At 27.4% G+C, this 23,464-nt stretch overlaps 1 protein-coding gene across 1 annotated transcript in view; it reads right to left on the bottom strand.

Moving 5' to 3' along the window:
• The window catches only part of LOC107445864 (afadin), a 38,620-nt gene that overhangs the window by 11,099 nt on the left and 4,057 nt on the right, over window positions 1–23,464 (bottom strand). The window contains 21 exon segments of the mRNA XM_087162957.1: window positions 872–940; window positions 1,889–2,017; window positions 3,600–3,688; window positions 4,853–5,021; window positions 6,006–6,173; window positions 7,647–7,681; window positions 7,684–7,748; window positions 7,750–7,845; window positions 7,847–7,862; window positions 8,932–9,172; window positions 10,289–10,360; window positions 10,362–10,486; window positions 12,489–12,736; window positions 14,832–14,881; window positions 14,994–15,028; window positions 15,031–15,181; window positions 17,342–17,445; window positions 17,644–17,707; window positions 17,709–17,764; window positions 20,068–20,340; window positions 22,169–22,340. Of these exon segments, the coding sequence (XP_087019083.1) occupies window positions 872–940; window positions 1,889–2,017; window positions 3,600–3,688; window positions 4,853–5,021; window positions 6,006–6,173; window positions 7,647–7,681; window positions 7,684–7,748; window positions 7,750–7,845; window positions 7,847–7,862; window positions 8,932–9,172; window positions 10,289–10,360; window positions 10,362–10,486; window positions 12,489–12,736; window positions 14,832–14,881; window positions 14,994–15,028; window positions 15,031–15,181; window positions 17,342–17,445; window positions 17,644–17,707; window positions 17,709–17,764; window positions 20,068–20,340; window positions 22,169–22,340 (2,427 nt within the window).

Here is a 23,464-nt window from a genome sequence, read left to right as displayed (position 1 = left end):
AAGGAGTGGTTCGTGACAGTATCTCGGAGATGGTGGATCGTAACCTTAGGGAAAGCTAAACTGAAGTCTCTAGCGGGAAGGACTACCGGGATTAGCCAAAAGCCGATATCTTTGAGACGATGGGCCAAGTCCGGAGGAATCTATGCTGGACGTCCGGTGTCCCCCTTCTACATGCCTAAGTCGCTTGAAATTAGAATAGCTGGAGAAATTTCGAGATCCTAGCCGAGGAGTTTGTCCATGAGTTCATCTACCTTTCCGGTGGGCGGTTCCAGAGTGAAAGCAGTAAATTCCGTAGGGTACTTATAAAACTTTAAATTTTATTTCGTTAACATTTTAGAGGAATCATTTACCGAAAATTCTGAACTGTTATGTTGTGTTTTTTTTTGTGTAGGAGAACAATCAGCATTTAAGTGTACTTTATAGATATCATAAACCAAGTCTGGGTTTTTAGAAATGTTAAATGAAGTTTTTATTTTATAAATGTCTTTTTTTTGAACTGTAGAAGTTGAAGGTTATGCTTGAGTGTTTTAAGGTTGCATTTTTGTTTTAATTAATGTATAAATGTTTATTCCCATGTTGGCATTTGGAAATGTGTGAAATTATGTTTTTTGAAGATTTAGAGGTGCAATAAAAATGAGTTTTAAATGTTAACAGTTTTCTGTAATTCATTAGATATTTGTCTACTAAATAACCTGGGTAACCGTTACTAAATTTAAATTTTGAGATCACAGCAAAAGGGGTAACGGTACAATAGTAAAAAATCTAATGTTTAAGTAAGGGGGGAGGGGGAGGTTTAAGTCATCATTTACAATTCAATTATTTCTAAGCCATTCTTAGTTTCAGCACAATTACTTCAATTATAACCACTTACTAGGTCAGCAGCACCGTCTTTTACAGCAGATTTTATGAAGATTCCGAGCTTGTCATTCTCAGAGGGAGCCTATAAGAATAAGTACCATACATCATTTCTTAGTATGTGTATGCTTCAACATATGTAAATTTTAAAAACATATAAATTTAACAAGGCTAGAATGCTGTAGACATTTATATTTCTTGGTATTTAACTTGAATTATTACGGCATATCCTAAAACAATAATGCTTCGGATACAATGTTAATTAGAGAAAATATTTTAATAAATTCTAAAATTATAATTACATTTATTATAAAATAATTATATTTTATTATATTTATTATATTAATTATAAAATATAAAATTTTATTATATTAAACATTTATTGTGTAAATGTCACCTAAATATATTTTAAAATATATTTGCAGGATACATTTTAATCAACTTTTTAAGCTTTTAAAAAATATTAATAAATAATTAAAACTAAACAATTACAAAAATTGTAAATTCTAAGAGAATAATAAGAAATGCTTAATGCTCAGAACTGCAACGTATGTGGAAATCCCAACAGAACAACTAATTAATGGAGCAGAACTGTTACTAACCACTCAGAATAAGCAACTCTAAAAGTGAAGAAAATTTTATATGCTGTTATCAAGTTTTATTCTGTTACGTAAACAATTATACATAATTTGGTATTTCTAATTAAGGCCTACAAATTTAGTTTGCAAAACAATATTATTTGTCACTAAAAAAGAGTAGTAATAATTTTATTAGTGTGATTCTCGAGTCTTGACGTAAAATGTTCAACATAATTCTGCTCCTAGGGAAAATGTTAGGAATACTTTAAAAATTACAATATTATTAAGACTACAATTAAAAATTTACATTTTAGTTAAAAATAATATTTTTAATATAAATTTTAAATGAATGATTGAATTTAAAAAATGCAAAGATATTTCAAAACTGAGAATTCTTTTTTTGTATTTTGCAATTAAACAATTTTTTATAACAAGGAAAGAAATTAAATGTTTACCCCAGCAGCAATAATGCTCAGACCGATGCCATTATTACTTTTCTGTAAGCGGATTGTAACTACTTCTGCTTCTTGGTTTTACCAGCTGCTGCTATCATCAACATAACTGTGTAAACTTGGACTACGAGCCTAGAAATTAAATTACAATTTAATTCTAACATTTCTTAACTACTTGTTATTAGATTTTTCAAAGACAAAGTCGTTACTTTTTAAAAGTCGCACACTTTCTAAAAAGTACTTTAAAAAGTAATCTTACGTATTCACAGAATAAATAAGAATAATAAATAAATTAAGACGGTAAAGAAAATGCCTCTTAAAACACAACAGAACAAATACAGAAAAGTTTTCACACATGACCACATGAATCAATAATTGGGGATGACCTAGAAAAAAATTAGGTCCATTTAAGGACCATTTTATTATAGAACCTTTCACAAAAATCACAATACTGAAAAAAAAGACAAGACTTTTCAAAAACTTAACTGTTCATCAAACTTATCTTTTAAAAACATGAGCATTTTTATATGGACAATTGACAAATAAAAATTAAAATCCTCCTGGAAAACTTTTAAATAAATTGGTGATGCAATTTTTCTAACAACCAAATAGTGGACAAATTAGTTTTTATTTCTTAGTATTTAAATGCTCCTGTAGTCATATATAATTGTGGTGTTTGCAAAAATATGCATCACTTGAGATTACAATCTTAGTTTTTAACAAAATCATTTACAAATTTAATATTGTTTTCACAAAATTCCAAAAGAATTGAATCTGGTAATGAATCCTGGATTGACGATAAATTATATTAGGTACACCGGAAAATTCTGTCGGCGAAAGAACACACCTCATTAAACAAAGATGCAAACTGTGCCTTAAGAAATGGTAGGGTATTTATCTTTAAATGTATACATTAGGGTTATCACTTAGCTCTGCTGGATACTTTCGATACAAGTGAGAATATGTATGCACATTCCTTTTTTCTGCCATATACCTGTGTCTCTGTAAGCTAGAACATAACAATTGAGTTATAGGACAAATACCCTACCACTTTCCTTCATAAAATAACCTTAACATTAATATAAAATAAGGCATGCACTTTCGTGAACAAAACTTTCCATTCAACCTAACAGAAAGTAAGTTATAACTCAAAATCTTCCAATAGTTAGTATTTATTGTAAAAAACTCTTTTCAAATTTATGTGAACTTTTTTTTCATCCTGGTAGAAGAATTAACATACTATTTTGAAACATTAGTGACAAAATTATTGATATACATCTCTCACAGTAAGCAAATTTAGTGTCATATGTCCTTTAATATCAATGGAAATTTCATCAAATAATTAGTATTTTAGCATATAGAATATCAATTTAAAGAGTGTTCAAAAATAAATTTTAATGAATATGTTGATTTCACTTAAAATATTAAAAACATAGTGAAGTCAGAATTTTTTTACAAATGCTAATAGTTTATCAAAATAAAACAGTTATTTCTTTTTCAGTTTTTTAAAGCTAGACTTTAAGTATAAAACTCACATATTTTAACTCACTAGTATATTTATGAATGACATAATAAATATATAAAAAGTCTCACACACATTTACTTAAAGTGTTTAATACATAGATTAATTTTCAAGCAATTTCTCAGAACAATTGAAAGAAACAATATCAAAATAAAATTAACTATTTGAATGTAATACATAAATTTTAATTACCCCAGAAGGCAACCTGCCAATATCTTGATCAGACATGTAAATAGTCCAATACCCAGAAGATGTAGGCTGAATTGTAAGACGACAAAGACCTTTAACAAAATATTAAACATGTTATATACAACACTCCTGGTAATATATTTAAGTAAAATAAGTTATTAATAATAAAAGCTACTACATTAATGAATTCAAAAATACTTTAATTTTAATCATACATTAAAAAAAGTCAGAATAAACACCTTTTTAAACTTCACTTTAAAAAGGGAGAAGGATGTGGCTCTAATAATTACAATAAAAAACAAGAAGAAAAAAAACTATAGCTACAATGATATTTAGTATGCTGACAACAATGTAACACATGACATCAGAAAATATTCAACATTAAATTAAATCACATAATTAGTAAATAAATGTTAGTCATGTTTTTTTAAAAGTTGTTAAAACTTAAAGTGAAACCCATTTCCAATTAACTGAATTATAGTTTTTACTTAACAATCATATATATCAAAGTAAGCTGAGTGTGTAATGTTTAACTGAGGCTTTAAAAATATGAAATATTTGTAGTTGTGTTTTTAGGTAAATGAGGACTTCCAAAGAATTCTAACTGTGAGAACACTTTCATGACAGCAATATGTTTCTTAAGGTAAAAATTATTAGTTTCAATTTATAATGGATAATTATTCAAAACTATTCTACCAAAAATTACTCTACATTTCCATCAAAATGTGATCGAATTTTTTTAAACTGATCATAACAGAATATTGAAAAAGGTAATAAAACAATAAATAACATTAAAATCTATGCTTAATTCTGAATTATTAAATTTTAGCAGTTCTCAATTTTAACACATTAATTTTTTTTTCTTTTTTAATTTACTTACACACATAATATTCTTTATATTGATAAAAAAAATTGAGGTTGGATTAGTTGCATAAGTAATTATTTTCAACTATTAAATCATAATTTTCAAAATCAATATAAAAGTGAAAAAGATTTTGATGGCAAATTGAAACATCTTTTAATTTTTTTTCAATTTTATTTAAAAATCAGAAACTCATCTACCAAGGAAATATTATAGTTATAAATAATGATTTTAATTATGTTATTGAAAATTTAGTTTTAAGTCACAAAAGAAAACAGTTTTCATTTAAATATTTAAATTTAATTTTCAATATTCACTTGTATAGCAATTTTAAATAAATATAAAATAGCAAATTAAAAATATTTGTACATCAATTATAAAGCAACTGTTTTACCTGCTAGAATAAGTGGTTGCAAAAATTCTTGCAATCCAGCTGGAGCTCCTCGGACAATATCACAAGAATAACCATCCTCAGGCAACAAGAAAGGCAATTGTGAATCAGAATCGAGTTTAATATCTCTGCCTTCACTTCTAGCTTGTTCATCAGCAGTATTTTCAGCAACCTAAAATAAAAAAAACTATTATCTAAAAAGCTCTCTAGCTATAGCTGTAGATAGTGATTTCCTTTTAATATTATTGATTCCATCCATAAAAAATTAAATTTGATATCTACCAAAATTTCGAATCAGATTTTGACAATTGGATTGTTTTACCTTATTATCTGAAAATCAGTTCCCAAATTGCTATGATTTTGAATAAATTTCAGTTTTAAAATAGTTTTTTCCCCAGTAAATAAATTAAATTTCACCAACCTTAAAGAACCCATAGCTGATATTAAAAGCTGGTGTATTTATCAAATTTGGTGTCACTGTAGTCTTGCATATATTGGATAAACTAAACATACCTTTAAACTTCAATTTAAAAAAGAAAGAAAGCTATGACCAAAGTCAGGACATTAATCGATCTTTCATTGCTCTACATAGTTGGAATTTTAATCACAGGTTTGAGTTTTATTCTGCTAAAGTCATTTAACACTGTGCTCTTCATCTACCGAATTCAATTTTTGGTTGTCCTTCCATACTTTGAAAAATTATAATAATTTACTTAATGACCTTTCTAGTATCCCACTGTTTTTCATTATTTGGAAGTGTACTCTAATTTAATCTGTTGTCCCCTGCAGCTCTCATCAGATCCCCTCACGCCTTTTTTCATCTCTTATTTTTTATTATATTATTCAAACTTGTTCCTCTGTCTCTATTGGCTAAACCACTTAGCATGTGTTTGTCTCTTTACTTTGCTACCATCATTTTGGTATCCAGACACCGAGGAAGGTTCTTGAACTGAAACTGTAGTATGTCCATTTCAGAACTTTCAGTTGAAAATTATTCACTTTTTCCCCCTTCCTTTTTTGCTTTGAAAGTTTATTCATTATATTTATAAGAAATTTTGGGTACAGTAGTTTACAATATAAAGTTAGTCATGGATCTAATAACACTTAACTATTCATTGAAAGAACTGTCAGGTTACTACAAATACATAACGCATACCTTTACAACACTTTCAATAAATTCCTGAGGTATATGAGGTTCATCATCTGAAGGTAGATAGCGCTCTAAGAGTGTTTGTAACTGCAGTGAGTTCAGTTTAAAAGAAAGAGAACAAATGGAAGCCAGGTCTTCAGAATTACTTTTTGGAGCTTGCAATAAATGAGCAGCCTAAAACATATTTAAATTTAAGCATTATTATAATCAACATAAAATATGTTGGGTACAAAAAACAAGCATTAGTTTATATATTCTAAATTTTTATTAAAAAATATCTTTAGGAAAAAAACAATTTACTCTAATTGTCAATTTACTCAACTATAAATTTGAGCTTTATTTTATTTTGAGCTATAAGTTTACATTTAAATTTTAAAAAGTTTCAAGGTTTTAAATGCAAACCATACATTTTATAAGAAAATGTAAAGAAAAATTAAATTCTTTCTCACATAACTTCTCAGCATTATTAAGATTTTATTAATATAAAATTAATCTTAAAATATTTTTTACACCATAAAAGGAACATCTTATCTTCAACACAAAATTCTAAAGATAGATATAGACTATTAACTGGGATACTTTGTCTGAAAGTGGATTTTAATGGAAGTGATGAAAAATTAAAAATTTTCCTTATTTCCAAAAAGATCCCATATAAAATCTTTAAAAAAATTTCAAAAATTATTGCATGCAATTAATTTACAAGCCAGTAGTGGGAAAATAAAACAAGATAGAAATCCTTTCCATATAAATTAGTTCAAAATGTTTAAATACGTAGAAAATGTTTTAAAGATTTTTAAAATTTTAGTATAACTTTTTAGTTAAATTTTAGTTATCATATAGTACAGTTAGTTATCATATAGTACCTGCGGCTCCAAGCCACATGCGGCTTTTTGAAGGATTATTTGTGGCTCTCGATAGATGTACCCGAGTTCTCTTTTCATTTTTGTGCTATTATATTTTAAAAAATTATTATCGTTCCGTATGTGTTTCAAAATGTCTTTTAAATTACCGAGAACAAATATAAAAAAACTAAGTGCAACATTGTTCAATTCAAGGTGAGTTTTCCATTTCCAATATAATTATGACACAAAAAGCATCTGGAGAATTAGAATTAATAGAGATGCAAGAAGATCAAGCTCTACATTTAAAATATCAGTCGATATCTGAATTTTGGAAATTTGTACCAGAATGGAAGTATCATGAATAAAAAAGTCTGCTTGTCGAATTATTTCAATATTCGGAACAACGTACTTATGTGAATCATTTTATTCTACTTTAAAATTCGTGAAATCCAAACACCGATCAGTATTAAATAACCAGCATCTCAAGGAATTACTGAGAAGTGCTATCACCAATTATTAACCAAATTTTAAAGAATTATTAAGATAAGAAAATTAAATACACACATTTAGCACTTTTACTTATATGTTTTCAATCAATATAATTTATGTAAAAAAAAATTTAACACCTTTTTTTGCATACCTTTTAAATACGTTTTTAATTGTGGCTCGCGAAAAATTTCAAATTTTGAAAAATGGCTCGACTATCAAAGAGCTTGGCCACCCCTGATATAGTAGAATCACTGCAGGATAAAAAATAGTGCTATTTTTATTTATAAAAGTGCAATTACAAAAAATACAAAATTACCTGCACAATACGACTGAGAAGACAATCAGCAGCAATCCTTTTTTCTCAGCCTATGCTTCCACACGTCCCAACCTTCTCTTTAGTCTTGCACCCCAAAGTCTCGTTCCTTCTGGTTTCACATACAACTTTATTGAACAGTTGATGAAGTGAAAACATCTGGATGACTGCATTGAAACGGCATCGCCTCAAAAGTTACAGACACAGCTAAAACATCAGCTGAGAACAGACACCTCATATAAAACTCAGCTATAAATAAAATTGCATTTCAATCAGATGTAATACAATAATTATAACGCACAAAGTTAGAAAAAATTCAATAAGAAAGTTTAAAGCTAATTCCATGAATTAATTTAGAAATTTAAACTAAGGTTGATTGCTGGGTAAAAAAAAAATTCTTTATTTTATTTCATTACTGAAAAAGTGGTAACAAAATTTAGTAATAAAATAAACAGGAAGTCTAAAAAGCATAGAAACAGTGTAATAACTCTAGAAAAAGGCATCTTATCAGAAATTGGAAATTAAATTTGATCTCACTCCATGGGAGTGGCCTAGATTCAGAAAGTAGGGAGAGAATAGAATTCGGTATTAAGAAAATACTAATATAATTTACACTAAAAAATGTCTATATTTATTTGATCTGATATGCATTTCTTAAAAATGTTTTTAAATAATTTGAAACTCATTTTAATTCAAAATTACAACACCATCTATGAACCAAAATGAGAAAACCAGTAGATGAAATTGAGGCATTTTTTTCTGGTGAATCCGAATCTGCAATAAAAAATGGTTTCTATTAAAGAATTGCATTCCCTGGCTCCACCGCAAAATAGTATCATTGAATACATTTTTTCTAAAATATTTGATACTTCTTTTTAGACTTGTGACATTGATCACTTTTATATTTTTCGGACACCCTATTTGTGCATATTTTATTAAATTAAATGCAAGTATAATGCTTCAAATATCAAAAAAGAGGGTATACAAATAATATATCTAATGTTAAGAAGGGCCCTTTAAACGAGTGCTAAAATTGTCAAACCCATTAAGTAATCGGAAGAAGGTTACCACTCTGATCAGCATTTATAAATTACTAAAGACACTAACTTTTGTAAAATTAAATATCTGAATAAATTTATTTAGAGGCTAAGTTGGTGTAAAATCATTCGCTTCCTTATTTTGAAATGTTCATATAACACAGAAAAACAGTTGATCACACTAATTATAGAGTTTTCCTATGGTATGCCCAACGGCCAAATGTCACGCAGTGTAAAAGAAAAAAGCTTACCAGTTGTACCCTCTTCTTCATTGACATCATCACGATCTTCAAGGAAAGCTGGCATTGCATCTTGAAGTTCTACTTGTTGACACGTTACAAGACTTTGAAAAGCAAGCTGAACACTTTCTGCTAATAAATCTTGGGCATCAAGAGTATGTGCACTTAAATGGCGATCTTGTCTCAGAAAATGAAGCAATTCCGAAGTATTAGCAAGCCAAAAAACCAGGGCAGTTGCATCTCGATATCGATCCTAATAAAAAGAGATTAATGAAAACTAATTATCCTCTAAATAATGATTGAAAAATAATATAAAAAAAGGATATAGTTCAAACCATACAAAAACTGGTAAAAATGTTCGTGCATATATTTTATGCATAATTAAAAAGAAAAATTATGAATTTATTTTAATATTAAAGGCAACACAAGAGGATAAAAATTATAATATATACAAAATTTTATACTTTACTAGCTGTAAAAACTGCTAAGAAGCTAAACAAATGTAACTTTTTTATTCACATAGAATATAATGAAATTTTAGAAAATTTGTTTTAAAAATTTTAAATTTAATTTCGTGAAATTTTTGTACAATTAATTACAATACCTCAGTAATTTCTAAAATTTCAAAGCATTCAACTAAAAACTTGAAAAAAATCCACAAAAATTTTCAGCTTTGCATACCTAAAATTAGTAGTATACGGTATTGTTTTCAACTAATTAACATTAAATAAGTAGTAGCGTTATTAAAAAAATATTAAAATTCTCTTTCTTTTTTTCAGTTTACACAGATTCAGATACATAAATCTAAAAAAAATGCTAATTGACAATGACAAATAAAATTTCAACTGAAATACATAACTTATTGATGATTGAAGGAAAACTAAATTTTAAGAACCAAAAAGTTAATAATTAATGGGCATAACTGTGTGAGAAAATTTTTAAACTATTCAAAAAATTCTAGAAAATTTTCACATTATAAAAATTTATCTAAATATAAAAGCTGAATCCAATCACTAGGCTTAGGTAAAATGAAATCTGTAAACACAAAATCTCATAAATAAACTATCTGCAAGCAATCTATTGATCCTTGTAACTATCTTTCATCCTAACCTAATTCTGACAAAATTTGTTCAAAATTTACATGTTTTAATTTTTATAAAAATTTACATCGATTAGTATATGTACCAACACATCTTTCTTTAGCAGTTTTAAGTTATAAAACTAGTTATTGAATTACCAAACTTTTTATCGTATTCCAATCATACATTTTTCGTCAACAGCGTTTGCATGCTCTTGTATATTATGTCCGCCAATCACTTATTTACAAACATTTGACTTAAATATTCAATAAACTAATAAAATCTATTACCTGTATAACTTGATGCATTACAGCTACTACATTGTTCATCAAAGCTGTCAGCCTATGAGCACAATCATTTGGGGGTAGTTTCGGGCCTAAAATGTGTAGAGGCACGATATCGAGCAGCCATAGACAGAGCATATGTTGGTGACAGCACTTGACTAGGATCTAGCTGAGTAATTGATGCAGCTAGAAAAGCTTCTTCACCTAAAAATTTTAAAAGAAAAACATTAATTGAAATATTTAAGTAGTTTAAGATTAAATTTTCTTTAAAAAAAACAATTTTCTTTCAATTATTATATACATTGTTGAATAGCAGGGGTGATTGTGAGCCCAAGTCAAAATTCCGGAAAATTTCCGGAAAAATCCGGAAAAAAAATTTTGAGGTAAAAAATATATATATATATATTGTTGAAGTAAAAAAAAAAGAAAAAAAAAAAAAAAAAAAAAAAAAAAACAGTTTCAATTGAAAAAAAAATTAAAGAAGGTTTTTTTTCCTTTTTCTCAATATTTCTTAGTTTACTATTTACTGATAACTATTTAGTTTATTATCTATTGATTACAATCTAACTATTTACTGATAAAAAATTAATATTAATATTGAATATAAGCTTATAAATTATCTGGCTCTCCCTTACAAACAAATAAAATAAACTGTGTTTTTAAGTTCCATCTTTGAAAATGGAATTCCAAAGTAGCTACTGGGAAAAAATATTTACAAAAAAGAACGTTGTGTAATAAAATTCATACTTCTAAATAAAACAAACAAGAATTTTCATGGACCTTCGATTTCCGGAAACTTCCGGATCACAGTTAGTGAAAATTCCAGAAATCCGGACTTTTTCCGGAGCACAATCACCCCTGGAATAGTGAAAAATCTCATCCGATTTTGTCAACAAGTAACACGACAACTACAGACATCCAAAAAATACTGCCAACTAACTTTTTTAAGTGATCCAAAATTAACGAGATCAGATAACATAGTGAATCAAATTTTTACATGGTGAATTAGTAAAAGTATGAGTAACTTCGCTATTAAGAAATGAGCATAATCTTACTACTAAACTACATATTAGCAGAGTTGGGATAACTTGAATTTTAAATATAAGAAAATATATATACATTATTTCTGATTTTTTTTGATCTAGTTTTCTACTTTTGTGTTAACTGATTTAATTCATAATTTAAAAACCTTTTTTTATAGCAGTTAGCAACTATATTTTTTGCTACCTAGAATTGTATTTAAAAAACTGGGATCCTCTTTCAACAGACCACAAATAATTAAACAAAGATACAAACTTAATCAAAACTACCTATTACTTTCCTCTCTAACACAGACAATGCATGTTCCGAAAAATATAAAATTAATAGAAAATATGACTAAATTTTATCAAAAACATTTAATTTAGGGTGTAGATAGAGTTTTTGTGCATTAAATCAACTTGATGCAAAAATTCCTATTGTATAGTATTTGTATCTGTATAGTTCTGTTCATATTATATAGTATATTATTTAAATATTTTACAGAGGGAACTCGCAGACATACAAAACAAATAAACTTCATTTTACAATGTGACAAAAATATAGCTTACATTAAAAAATCTATACTCAAATAATTTAGGAATAAACTACTGCAACATATACTTACATATATTTGCAACATATACTACTGCAACTTAATATTTAGTTACACTTTAAGCAGCTTTACAATTTAATCGATTAAAACAGAGATGTGAGCATTTTTGAGATATTGCATCACTCTTTCTAATATGTAACATGATTTATTAATTATTTATACAAAACATTAAGTTAAATTTACTTCCTGCATTCCTTGTCATTGAAAAAGCTTTAATTATAAACAATTAACTTTTGACTAATTTTCAAGATACAGAGTCAATAAATCAATATAAACAATCCAGTTTTAGTATCTTTTAGCAAATCATCTTTACATGAAACACACCAGCTTTAACTAAAATACTTTCTCAATCAACAACAAAATTGAAACAGATTCCCTAGAAACAGTTTTCAACTTTAATACTTACTTTTTTAACTAACAAGTAATAGAGCTTTTACTACACAGAGAAAGTATATGCAATTAACATTCAAATATGCATAAAAGTACTTTTTTTAATTTAAAAAGGAAATAAATAAACTTTTCTAAAATTTTTAGGAAAATAAAAAAGGAAATATTTTTTTTATAAAACCATACCATCTTCCCAGAATTCTAAAACAGCTGGAAGAATAGGATCATTGCCCCTCTTCTGGTCATATCTCTCACTACTGCGTCCATGTGTACTTTCACGACCTAATGACCTATGAGAAAGAGCATCGTCAGACTTTTTGGAAAGACGCTCCTCTCTGGAATGTATGGATACTGTTTCTACATTGCCATCTGCATCAAATGTAGTTTCATAGATACCATGATAATGAAGGGACACCTGGTCTTCCCTTCAACTTCTGTGAAAAATAAAAATTATTGATTAAAGGAATTACAGTGAAACCTGCCAAGTTGACCACCCTTGTAAGTTGGACACCTCCATAAACTGACCTCAATTATCAAGAACAGAATTTTTCCTATATAATATAAAGAAGCAAAATCTTTATAACTTGACCACCTGTCTATCTTGTATGTTGACCACTGAAATAAGTCAATTTTGTCTAGGAGTATTATGAAATTCTATTCTAAAACCCTCATAAGTTGACCAGGAAAAAAAATGGAGAAAATTTTCTGTCATTATGCAATGTATGTTAAAATTTCACTTGTTCGGTGAAATGGTGTAAAAAGCCAATCTTAACCCTTTTGTGAGTTGACCACCTGGGGAAACTGTAGGGGGTCAGCTTTTGACCATTTCTCTCATTCATTCATTGAAAGCGGGTGTGTTAGTTGAAAAGTTGCTCTTCCAGTTGCAATTTTCAAATTACATGTTTTCGTGTTCTGATATTTTAAGAAATTATTTTTATTAAACACTTCACATGCATAACTAACGAAATAATATTTTTTTTAAAAGTTAGTTAAATATTAGAATTATGTTTGTGTAACAAATTGAAGTTCATTCAGGTTTAAACGCATTTCTTAGGATATTCATTTGACTATTTGCTAAATAAAATTTTAAAGTCAAGTACAAATTTTTTTTAAATATATAGCAACATGATGTAGGAAACGAAAAAGTAAACAATGACCTACTCCCTCTATAAGTTGCCCACTTGTTTAAGTTGACCACTAAAACAATGCACCACAAGTGGTCAACTTAAACAAGTTTTGCGTGCCTGGGTTTTAAAATTTCAACAAATTCACTATTTATTGGTTTTAAAATTTCAAGGCTATTCTTCCTTACCAATAGAAAACTAATAAAACACAGATTTATGAATGCGCACAAGATTTTAGTTCACTGACTTTGAAGGACAGGGAGAAGAAAAATAAAAATTTTAAAATCTTTAGAATTACTTATCTAGTACAGTTATGTTTTAAAATTTCCTTTGAAGATAAATTACTTGATTTATTTGTCTTTTCTTTTTTGGCACGAGATCTTGGACTGCTTTATTTATGTATTCATTAAAATTAAATTAAATAAATTGACTAATTAGTTGGTGCTGATTTTGATTTAATTGATATGATCCCTAAGTTCCAATTCTCCCAGTATTTGAATTAAGTTACAACATAAAATAATGTTTAATTCCTAAACCATGATACTAGTAGGTAATATTTGTTACAGCTTTAGTAGTTTTTAAAATTTACGCAAAATTAACAATTTGAATTATTTCAGATGGAATGGTATATCATCAAAAGAAATAATACAATACAAATGAACAATAACAAATGTAATAATAATAAAGTGCAAATAATCATAAGGTTAAGGATAAATTATACAGCAATATCGAAATAATAAATACAATCTATTACAAAAGGTCTGTAATTACAACCTAGTTTCCCAGTCACAGTGAAATGCTGACACTAACAATTCAAAAATTGTCAGCTTATAACAATCTGAAAATGACTTGCCATATTGAAAACACTCTCAATTCAGTTTGTTATCGGTAGACAAAAGCAGTCTATTTATATATTTTAAATCAAAATATGTAGTGGTTTGAAATATGTGAGAGGTGAATATGTTTATTTCATTTTTTTAAGCTCCTTTATCGTTGTTTTAATATTAAATATGTGTATTTGCTTATAACTGCAAGATTACTATAACGACAATTGCACTTGCTGTTTAAATTGTAGTTATAATGGACTTGCACTGTAATACTACACAAAAAAAGAATATATTTGCTGAAATAAGTAATGTTAAATTCATATTGTATAAAGTGAAATGAATTAAAAAAAGTTAATAAATTAACAATCTAGTCCTTACTCTGTACTTTAAGCGAAAGGCTCTCCAACAAAAAAATGTTTTTTAGGAGGTAAAAGAGGCATAGTGGAGAAGTATAACGCTTCAACACTTGGAAGCTTAAATAAATATACAATCCATATAATTTTCTTAAATATCTATAAAACCAACCCAATAAATATCTTACTTAACTAAAGTTAAAATACATTTAAGAATAATATTACCTTTCTATAAATTCAAGATGCTGTCAAGGTTCCGGTAACATGTTTCTAGAAAAGAGAAATAAATATGTTACCAATAAACATATGCAACTGAATGTAGTGAAGAAAAATGATCTGAAAATGACTTATTTTGATCGAAACTTTGTTGAAAATATCCTTAATTACCTGGTCATGAAGTGGGTCAACAAATCGAAAAGTTTTCCAAACCGTACAACCATTCCATTCCGTAATATAGTTGTTTCACACATACCATTCACATAAGTTTCTGCATCTCTACTGCTAGGAGTAACTGTAACTATTCTCTGTGTATGAGCAATCACACAGTGGCGAGGTTGGACATTTGGACCAAACAGCTGTAAGTATAATAAATAATCGAAGATTTAAGTAAATAAATAGAAAATCCTAGATCAGAATAAGCACAATTCAATTAAAAAAGATAGTTAATTGTTTAGAAAACATGTGTTTATAAAAAGTGATATCAGCATAATATCACAAAATCAACATTTTTCAAAATATAGGAATTAAAATATTAGAACAATAAATAGAACAACTTGATTATAAAAAATTTAAAATGTAAGTAGAAAATATAGTTTATAAATAGAAAATTTTAAAATATAAAAAAGTAAAGCATTAAGCTGTTTACAGTATGGTGTTTTTCATAAAATCATAAATATTACTTGATAGCCTGAATGTTTCAATAAATAGAAATTTAAACTCCTGGATAATAAATGTCTTAATAATTTATAAAAGTCTTAATAATTTATTAAACAGCATAACAGTAAAAGAAAAGAAAATTTTAAAAATAAAATACAAAATAGATTTAAGTTTTAAATGATATTAATATGTATAGATTATTGAGGGTTTTATAAAAAGGAAACAGGAATACTCAGGCATCATAATGGGTTACAGAAAAGGACAAAATGTTCAAATAAATCAGGATAAGATCAAGACATTTTTTTGAGCAGTAGACATATACTGTTTTAGAAAAAGGCAAAGGACAAATAAAAAAAGGTATTATAAAAGCAAATTTCAATCCAAAAGAATAGCAAAATATACTACTTTTAATTTCAGAATTACTTTGTAAACAGAACTTTTTAACAGTTATACATTTATTTATTTTTACAAATTTATTAATGGTGCACTGAGCAATTCACAATAGTTTGAGATCAATATGTGTAGAAAATATTTATAGTAATGTTGCCTTAAATAAATAACTGGAGTCAATTAGCTAATATCAGGGATGAGGTTGGCTTAAAGAGAAAAAAGCTGAATTTTCACGCGAGTAAATCATACACGCCTGCAATCGTTTAATTATAAATTTTAGACAATTTAAGATAATAAATAACATAATTAATTGCATAATAATTTCTTAATATATGAATTACATTGACACTCAGTAAAATAACCCATTGAAAAAATAAAGTTAGAAGTTTCTTCAGTTCACACAAAGGAGACAATTATTACTTGAGAATTCTGCCTATAGTTCAGCACTACTGAAAACCTTCAAGTTCTTTTAATAAATACTAATATGTGATTTATAGAAAAAATATCAGTAACATAATTTTTTTTAATTATTTAGAAAAGAAAATTGGAATTATTATGTTCATATTATTATCTAATTTAGATAAAGCTCTGTGAAACCCATCAATAATTGTGAAGTAGAAACATTTAATAACTTCTTAACATACAAAAATTGCTATTTTAGTGTCTTAAAGTAGTTTGAATTTCTGTTCATCTTTGAAAATCGGAAAATAAATATGATTGTTATTTCAACAGCTGAATTTTCAGAAAAAGTGGAATATTTATTAAAAAAAGTGAAACATTTAGAGAAAAATCTGAGTTTTCCAAAAAAAAAAAAATTACAAAAAAGTCGGAAACTCGAGAGGCAAAAGCCAAAAATCCGCTTAAAAGCGGAAAAATCTCATCCTAGTAATATTCGCTCATACCAATATTAAATTAAAATTTGTAATTGAGTTTAAAACTTCGATAATCAAAATAATTTTATGAAGGATTTTAATAATCACGAAACAAAAGCACAGTAAATATGCCAGTTAATATTTTTTATAAGTAAAATTTAGTAGATGATGTCTCAATTTTTATAAATTCTACGATATAATTACTGCAAAGCTGATTGGAATTGATTGCTGATTTAAAATTACATGAAAGACATAAATCAATAATTATGAAACTACGAAATTCAACTCTACTAAATTTGTTACTGCATTTGTTGAGAATAATATATGAGTGTTATAACATTTAAGTCCTAAAAACAGTTAAGAGTTATGAATTATTATGAAGAATAAAAAAGATTATTAAATAATGTGAGTAAAATAGCAATGTCAACTGAGAAATTTATAAATAATTCATGTTATATACACAAATTATCCATAGTAGAAATCAATAAATTATACAATTAAATGAAATTATACATTTCCAAACTATTTTGTCTACTCTTGTACAAAATTTAATTAATATTTAAAAATGCACAAATTCATCGTTAATTTTTCTTTTACCTGCAAGTATTGTCCCCCGATAGAGCCACTTCTTTCACTACCAACTTCAGTAACATTACGATAAAGTCTGTGTTTCTTGGGAGGCCCACGTCCATCACTGCCATCTGTAATCATGTCGACAAATTAATTTAAAAAAAGCTTAGAGTTTCAACAAAAAAACAAAAATGTTAGTATTTGTATTTATTTAGTTAATATTTTCACAAAAGACAATTATAATGTTAGGAATAAGGATCTATATCAATTTCCTTCATTAGAAAAAAAAAACAACCTTAAATTAGGATATTATTTTTTGATATAAGTACCAGAATTCAATTCAAGGAGGTAGGGTAGTTTTTCATCCTTTTTAGTTGGCTTAGACTTTTTTTTTCCTTTTTCTAGGCTGGTAATCAGCAGGTTGTCTTCGAACATGAAATGATAAGGCACCTACAAAAATAAAAGCATTTAATGGTTGAGTTAACAACAGGACGTAAAGTTTCCTTTTCGCATATGGCTAACAATTTTCTACAAGCTTCAAAAAATTTTATATTTAAATTAAATATAAATAAAGTATATTATTCATTATGTTCGTTCAAAATAAAAAAAATTAAACAAAAACCATACTTAGTAGTTAGAAAAGCAAATAAAAATGTTTTTTTTTTTTGTCAAATTAAATTATGCCACGAAGTATTCACGATGTATACCATACTTTATTAAACTGCAAAAATTTTGTAACTTAAAAATTTTTTACAGCTATTTAGAGTAGGAAAAAGCATATTATACAAAACGTTTGTCATTAGTTATGTTTTAAACCTTCCAGGCAGAAAGGAAAATAACAGTTAGAAAACAAAATAAATAAATTTATGAACTATCATTTCCATAAAATCTTTCAGACACAAAACCATTCATTTTTATATGAACCACAAAAATTTTTCATAACTTAATACTAGTTTTAAAAACATCATTTATAATTATTTTTGTATAGAATAAATGAAAAAAAGATTATCCAAATTTATATTAATTATTTGTTATGTTTAAACTTGCCACTCATAAATAATTTTAAATAAAAGATATACTATTGATTCTTACAAAAAGATAAATAAATGACAACAAAAATAATAATTAAAACACAACTGAGAATTAAGATTTTCATAACTAAATCATGCCAAGACCTTTGATTGCAAAAAACTAATAATTTCATAACTGTTGCCAAGTCTTTCTATTCATTACAATATGCTTTATTTTCTACCAATTGCAGCAAACCTTACTCTCGATTGATTACAACAAGCAATTTATAATAACATTTGTGGTAGTTTTGAATTAATAGCATATTTTGATTAACATTAGTTTAGATAAAACAGTCTTTCTTTCAATCATCCACTTTTTACAGTATACTGAATAAAAATTTTAAACAGACATCTATACATACTTATAAAAATAAAAAGAACAAGCAACAAAAAAGTCTTCTTACAGATAAAATAAATAATGCTAATATATATTTTTTTTTAAGTAAAACAATTTCAAAAAAAGTAAACAAAAGTAAAAGAAAAGATCAAATAAGTATGAAAAGCGATGTTTTCAGTATTTTAAACAAACACCATTATCAACGAAGAAAATACTATCAAAATTTTAATTTTGATCATGGTACTTGCTACAATCAGGGCTCGAAAAACAGCCGTCCTCGGCGGTCAAAAATTCCCCTCGGACAACGAATTTCTCGAATCCAACGTCCGTGCAGACGGCCATTTTCCCGTTAATGTTCGTGATACATTTTCAGTTTTTGTTATCTTATACGAGTCTAGCTCCTCACTTCTAAAATGATCCTGAAATGAAATTGATATTTTCTCTGTCTGGGAGTACTGCATCATTTGAAAGGGGTTTTTCAGCAATGAACTTCCAAAAAAACACATTACGTACTGGTCTTAAACAAGAAGCGTTAAACGCAATTATGAACATTTATCTAAATGGAAAACCCCTTTCAGATTTCTGTGCAGAAACCTTAGTAAATCATTGACTTGATTGTGGAACTGGCAAACGTCATATTTGATTCATTTAAAAAACGCAATACCCCCGAATAAATTATTTCGTAAAAGAAATAAATTATTTCATAAAAGAAATACTAGGTTATTATTAGTAACCTAGTATTTCTTTTATTACTGTAAAATGTAATCCTAGTAACTAGTAATTCATTGTGCAATTTATATAAATGTTTGTAATAAATAAGAGAAAATTATATTTTTATTTATTTAGAAGCTAAACATTATTTAGAAGCAACTTTATTGTTAATCCACTTTTAACTGATCACCACCACTGTCATTTGGCGAAATTTTACTGTAACTTTAGTTTTTAGAGAAATTTTATTGTAATAATTTTACTTTTATCTCCGTATACCCCCCTGGGGTGGGTCGGAGTTCAACCTTACTTATTTAGAAGCTACGGGTTAGTTTCAAAGGAGGACGGGTACATTGTTGGACAAGCCGTACTCGGGGACGGGTAAAATTTCTGAGTTTTTTCGAGCCCTGGTTACAATACTCAAATGATTGTCAGTCTCAATTGACTGCTTTATTTGGACTCTTTACATGCAGTTGCTCGATATTCTATAATTTATAAAAATGTCTGCAAAGAAATGATGTCAATTGTTCTTAGTATATCAATGAGCTTTTTTTTTCCTATTTTTTTTTTTTGTCAAAACGTAAGTGTCAAACCAGAATTTTGAATCAACCAGAAATTCATTAACAGTTTGTTTTTACCTTTATTCCGATTATGCTGCTGCTGAATCATCAGAGGACAATCATCATCATCCAATATATATTCTCTGATACCACCATTTTGAAGATCAGGACCATCATTTGTATGGTGTGATACTATAGTTTGTACAAGACAATACATAAAAGGATCCTCTTTATCGTATCCATATTTATTCAATATATCTTTTACCACATAGGATGCAGTATCTTTTGTAGAAAGTGTTTTGTAAGGCACATCTTTATTTAAAGCTTCTCCAAATATTCTCAAGGTACCACCTAAAAATACCATATAAAATGTTTTTAAAAAATTTATAATACATGTTTTTGTAATGCATTAATATTGGAATAAATCAAGGTTGGCAAGCTTCTGCCGAGGTGGTTAAAACCACTGGTAGAAACTGGTTAAAACTGGCATGGCAGAAACCCTTTTCTGCCACATTTGTGGCAGAAATTCAGAAAATGACATAAAAGTAAATGCTGAGATTGACATACAACGGATAATTCATAAAAAAAAAACAATTAAATGTTAAACAAAGTTAAATTTTTTAATAAAATTATCACCATTCAAGATCAAATATTACATTGTTTGCACTTTGCAGTAATCTATACCCAAAGACAAGTTTTGATGCGGTTTCTGAACCTAAACAATTTCTTTTCTCAATTTGATATACTGCACTCTTTATATTTAATATAAACAAAATAATATATATTTACAAGTAATGAACTAAAAAGTTTGTTACAGTTGCATGAAATTACATTTTTCAGTTTACTTAAACAAAATGTCATTAAGCAATTACTAGAACTAACATAGAAGCCTTTTTAGTTTCTGCCGGTTTTTACCGGTTAAAACCAGTTTCTGCCACTGGCATAACAAAAACCAGTTTCTGCTGGCAAAAAGCCAACCCTGGAATAAATATGTGGTTAAACCTCACAATCACAAACTCAATGTAAGATACTAAAAATCTTGTAACATTAAAAATTTCTGATACTGAAAACTGTAAGTTTTAAAATTTAAATTAAAATCTTTGTTAGCATCTTAAAAACTATTACATACTTAATTCAGAAATAAAAAAACATAAAACTATTTAATAGTTACATACATTTATACAAGTATTTTAGTACACTATTTCAAAAGTGTACAAAATTTAAATTTTCGCTAGAGTAAAAAAATTACCATAATCAGCACGGTTCTTATTTTTACATAAATATTTCCAATAACCCCCAAAACTTCTTTCTTCCAAAGAAAAATATTTGGTAAAAGCAGTTGATGATAAATTTACTTGATTAGAGTAAAAGATTATCATAATCAGCATGGTTCTTATATCAACGTAAATATTTCCAATGACTCCCAAAACTTCGTTTTTCCAAAGAAAAATATTTGGTGAAAGCAGTTTATGATAAATTTACTTGACAGGGGTCTGTCCAGACATTTTGTGAAAAGTCCGTTTTTCGTGAAATTGTGAAAAAAATGCTCACATTCTTTCAACCAGGGTCCGCTTTTATGAAATTGTGCACATAGGGTCCGTTATTGCAAAAAAAACTTTTTCCAGGAGTTTTTAAATTGTAAAGACATTCAAGATTATGCTCAATGTAAAATTATAATTAAAAAACTTAAATTTTCAAAAATAAACAGCAATTGCTGTTCTAAATTAGAGATGCAACATGCAAATATTTGGTATTCAGCCTATACTGCTGAACGCAGAATATTCATTTCGGATGAATAATGGAAGAATCGTCTGCCAAAGACAAAACTTAATTCGTTTACATCTGTCTTTCTCGTTTTCTGCCCTGGAAAGGGTTTATTCGATTAACAAAATAATAATGAAGATAAACAAATTTGTGAAGGGTCCGATTAAAAGAAAAATCATTTTGTGAAGGGTCCGTTTTAAAGTTTAAAATATTTTGTGAAGGGTCCGTTTTTATGAAAAGATATTTTGTGCAGGGTCCGTTAACGGACCCAAATTTCTTTTAAACAGACCCCTGCTTGATTAATTGAAATTTTTTATCTCTTATAAAAGGAAGTGCATCTATGAAAATACAGATTAAAATTAAGCATAGAAAATAAATTAATTGAAGATCAGTTTTTTTTTAAATTTTTAATTACCTGCATCAGTGCCACCCTCTTGATAAAACTGTTGAAGTTTTTTCTCTAATATTTGCTGCCACCTTCTTCGCATAACTGCTTCTGGATTGTAAATTGATCGAGTAAAGCTTGTTTCTGGAAGTTCAGAGTATAGTCGCTCAGCTATACCATCTTTCTTACTATCTTCAGCAGCCTGCAATTGCAATATAAAAATTAATAGGATAGCATTTTTGAAGTAAACATACAAAGGATACTTTCATTTGCATAATATAGACAATCATCCAAATATATATAGTCTACCTAATAATACTGTAAAATTAAAGCTGCCAACATTTCAAAATGTACACACGAAGGTTTTTTTGCAATAGATAACTATCAACTTATACTGAAGATCAAGACATGTCTATCTTGTCTTCCCGCAGGTCTATCTTGCAGAGATTACACCAGAACTTCCTTCCGTGCTTTGCACAGTCGCCTTTTTCCGTGATTATGACATTCTATTTATTATGAATACCAGTGTGCCTTAAATTTAATCAACGTAAAGTTTTTCAAAAAATTATAGACGTTTTTGAAAGGAAAAAATCAGATTTTTCAAAGTTTCAATAGTTAATTAGTATTACAATATCTAAGAGTTTATTATAATTGCTTGAAAAAAGTTTTTAATTGAAATTTTGTGATCACAGTAAGTAATTAATTTTATCTAAGTCTGCTTATTGATCTGATGGACCTCTAGACAATGAAAAGAAGCCATAAAGTGATTATTACTCTAACAAGCTACTAATAAATTTGAGAAAACAAACAAATAAATTCAAAAAATGACATTATGTGAAATGTTCTTGATTAAAGATTACAACTCAACTTAATTCTTTACAGATTTTAAAGAAGTTGTTGATAAATAAACACTAATTGCGCTGAACAAAACTCTTAGTAGAATCAAGGTGGTCACAGAGCAGTTTAAAAATAAAATTTTAAAATAAAAAGATAAAAAGCAAATAGCTCAGGATCAGCAAAGAGGGAAGGGATTATTTAGACTATATTAAATGCTTATTTATTTAACAGAATTTTAATTAACAGAATTATAAATTATATTTAGTCATTGAACACTAACTCTTAATATAAAACCTACCTAATTCTTTTTTATGCATACAATTTGATCTAATTTGAGTTAACAAAAGGTGGGACAAATTGTATCTTTTTTTTATTTTTACAATATAATTTGTTTTTGTACAAGTTAGGAGAATTATAATACATAAAATAACAACTGCAAAATAAAAAGTTACAAAATTTGAGAAAAGTTATATGCTAACAGATATGAAA

This window comes from Parasteatoda tepidariorum, chromosome 5, assembly GCF_982258835.1.
Source record: "Parasteatoda tepidariorum strain Cologne lab strain chromosome 5, Ptep-v5.0, whole genome shotgun sequence".
NCBI classification, from domain to species: domain Eukaryota; kingdom Metazoa; phylum Arthropoda; class Arachnida; order Araneae; family Theridiidae; genus Parasteatoda; species Parasteatoda tepidariorum.
Note: the sequence above shows the minus strand (reverse complement) of the source record. Positions and strands in the feature narration are given on the sequence as shown.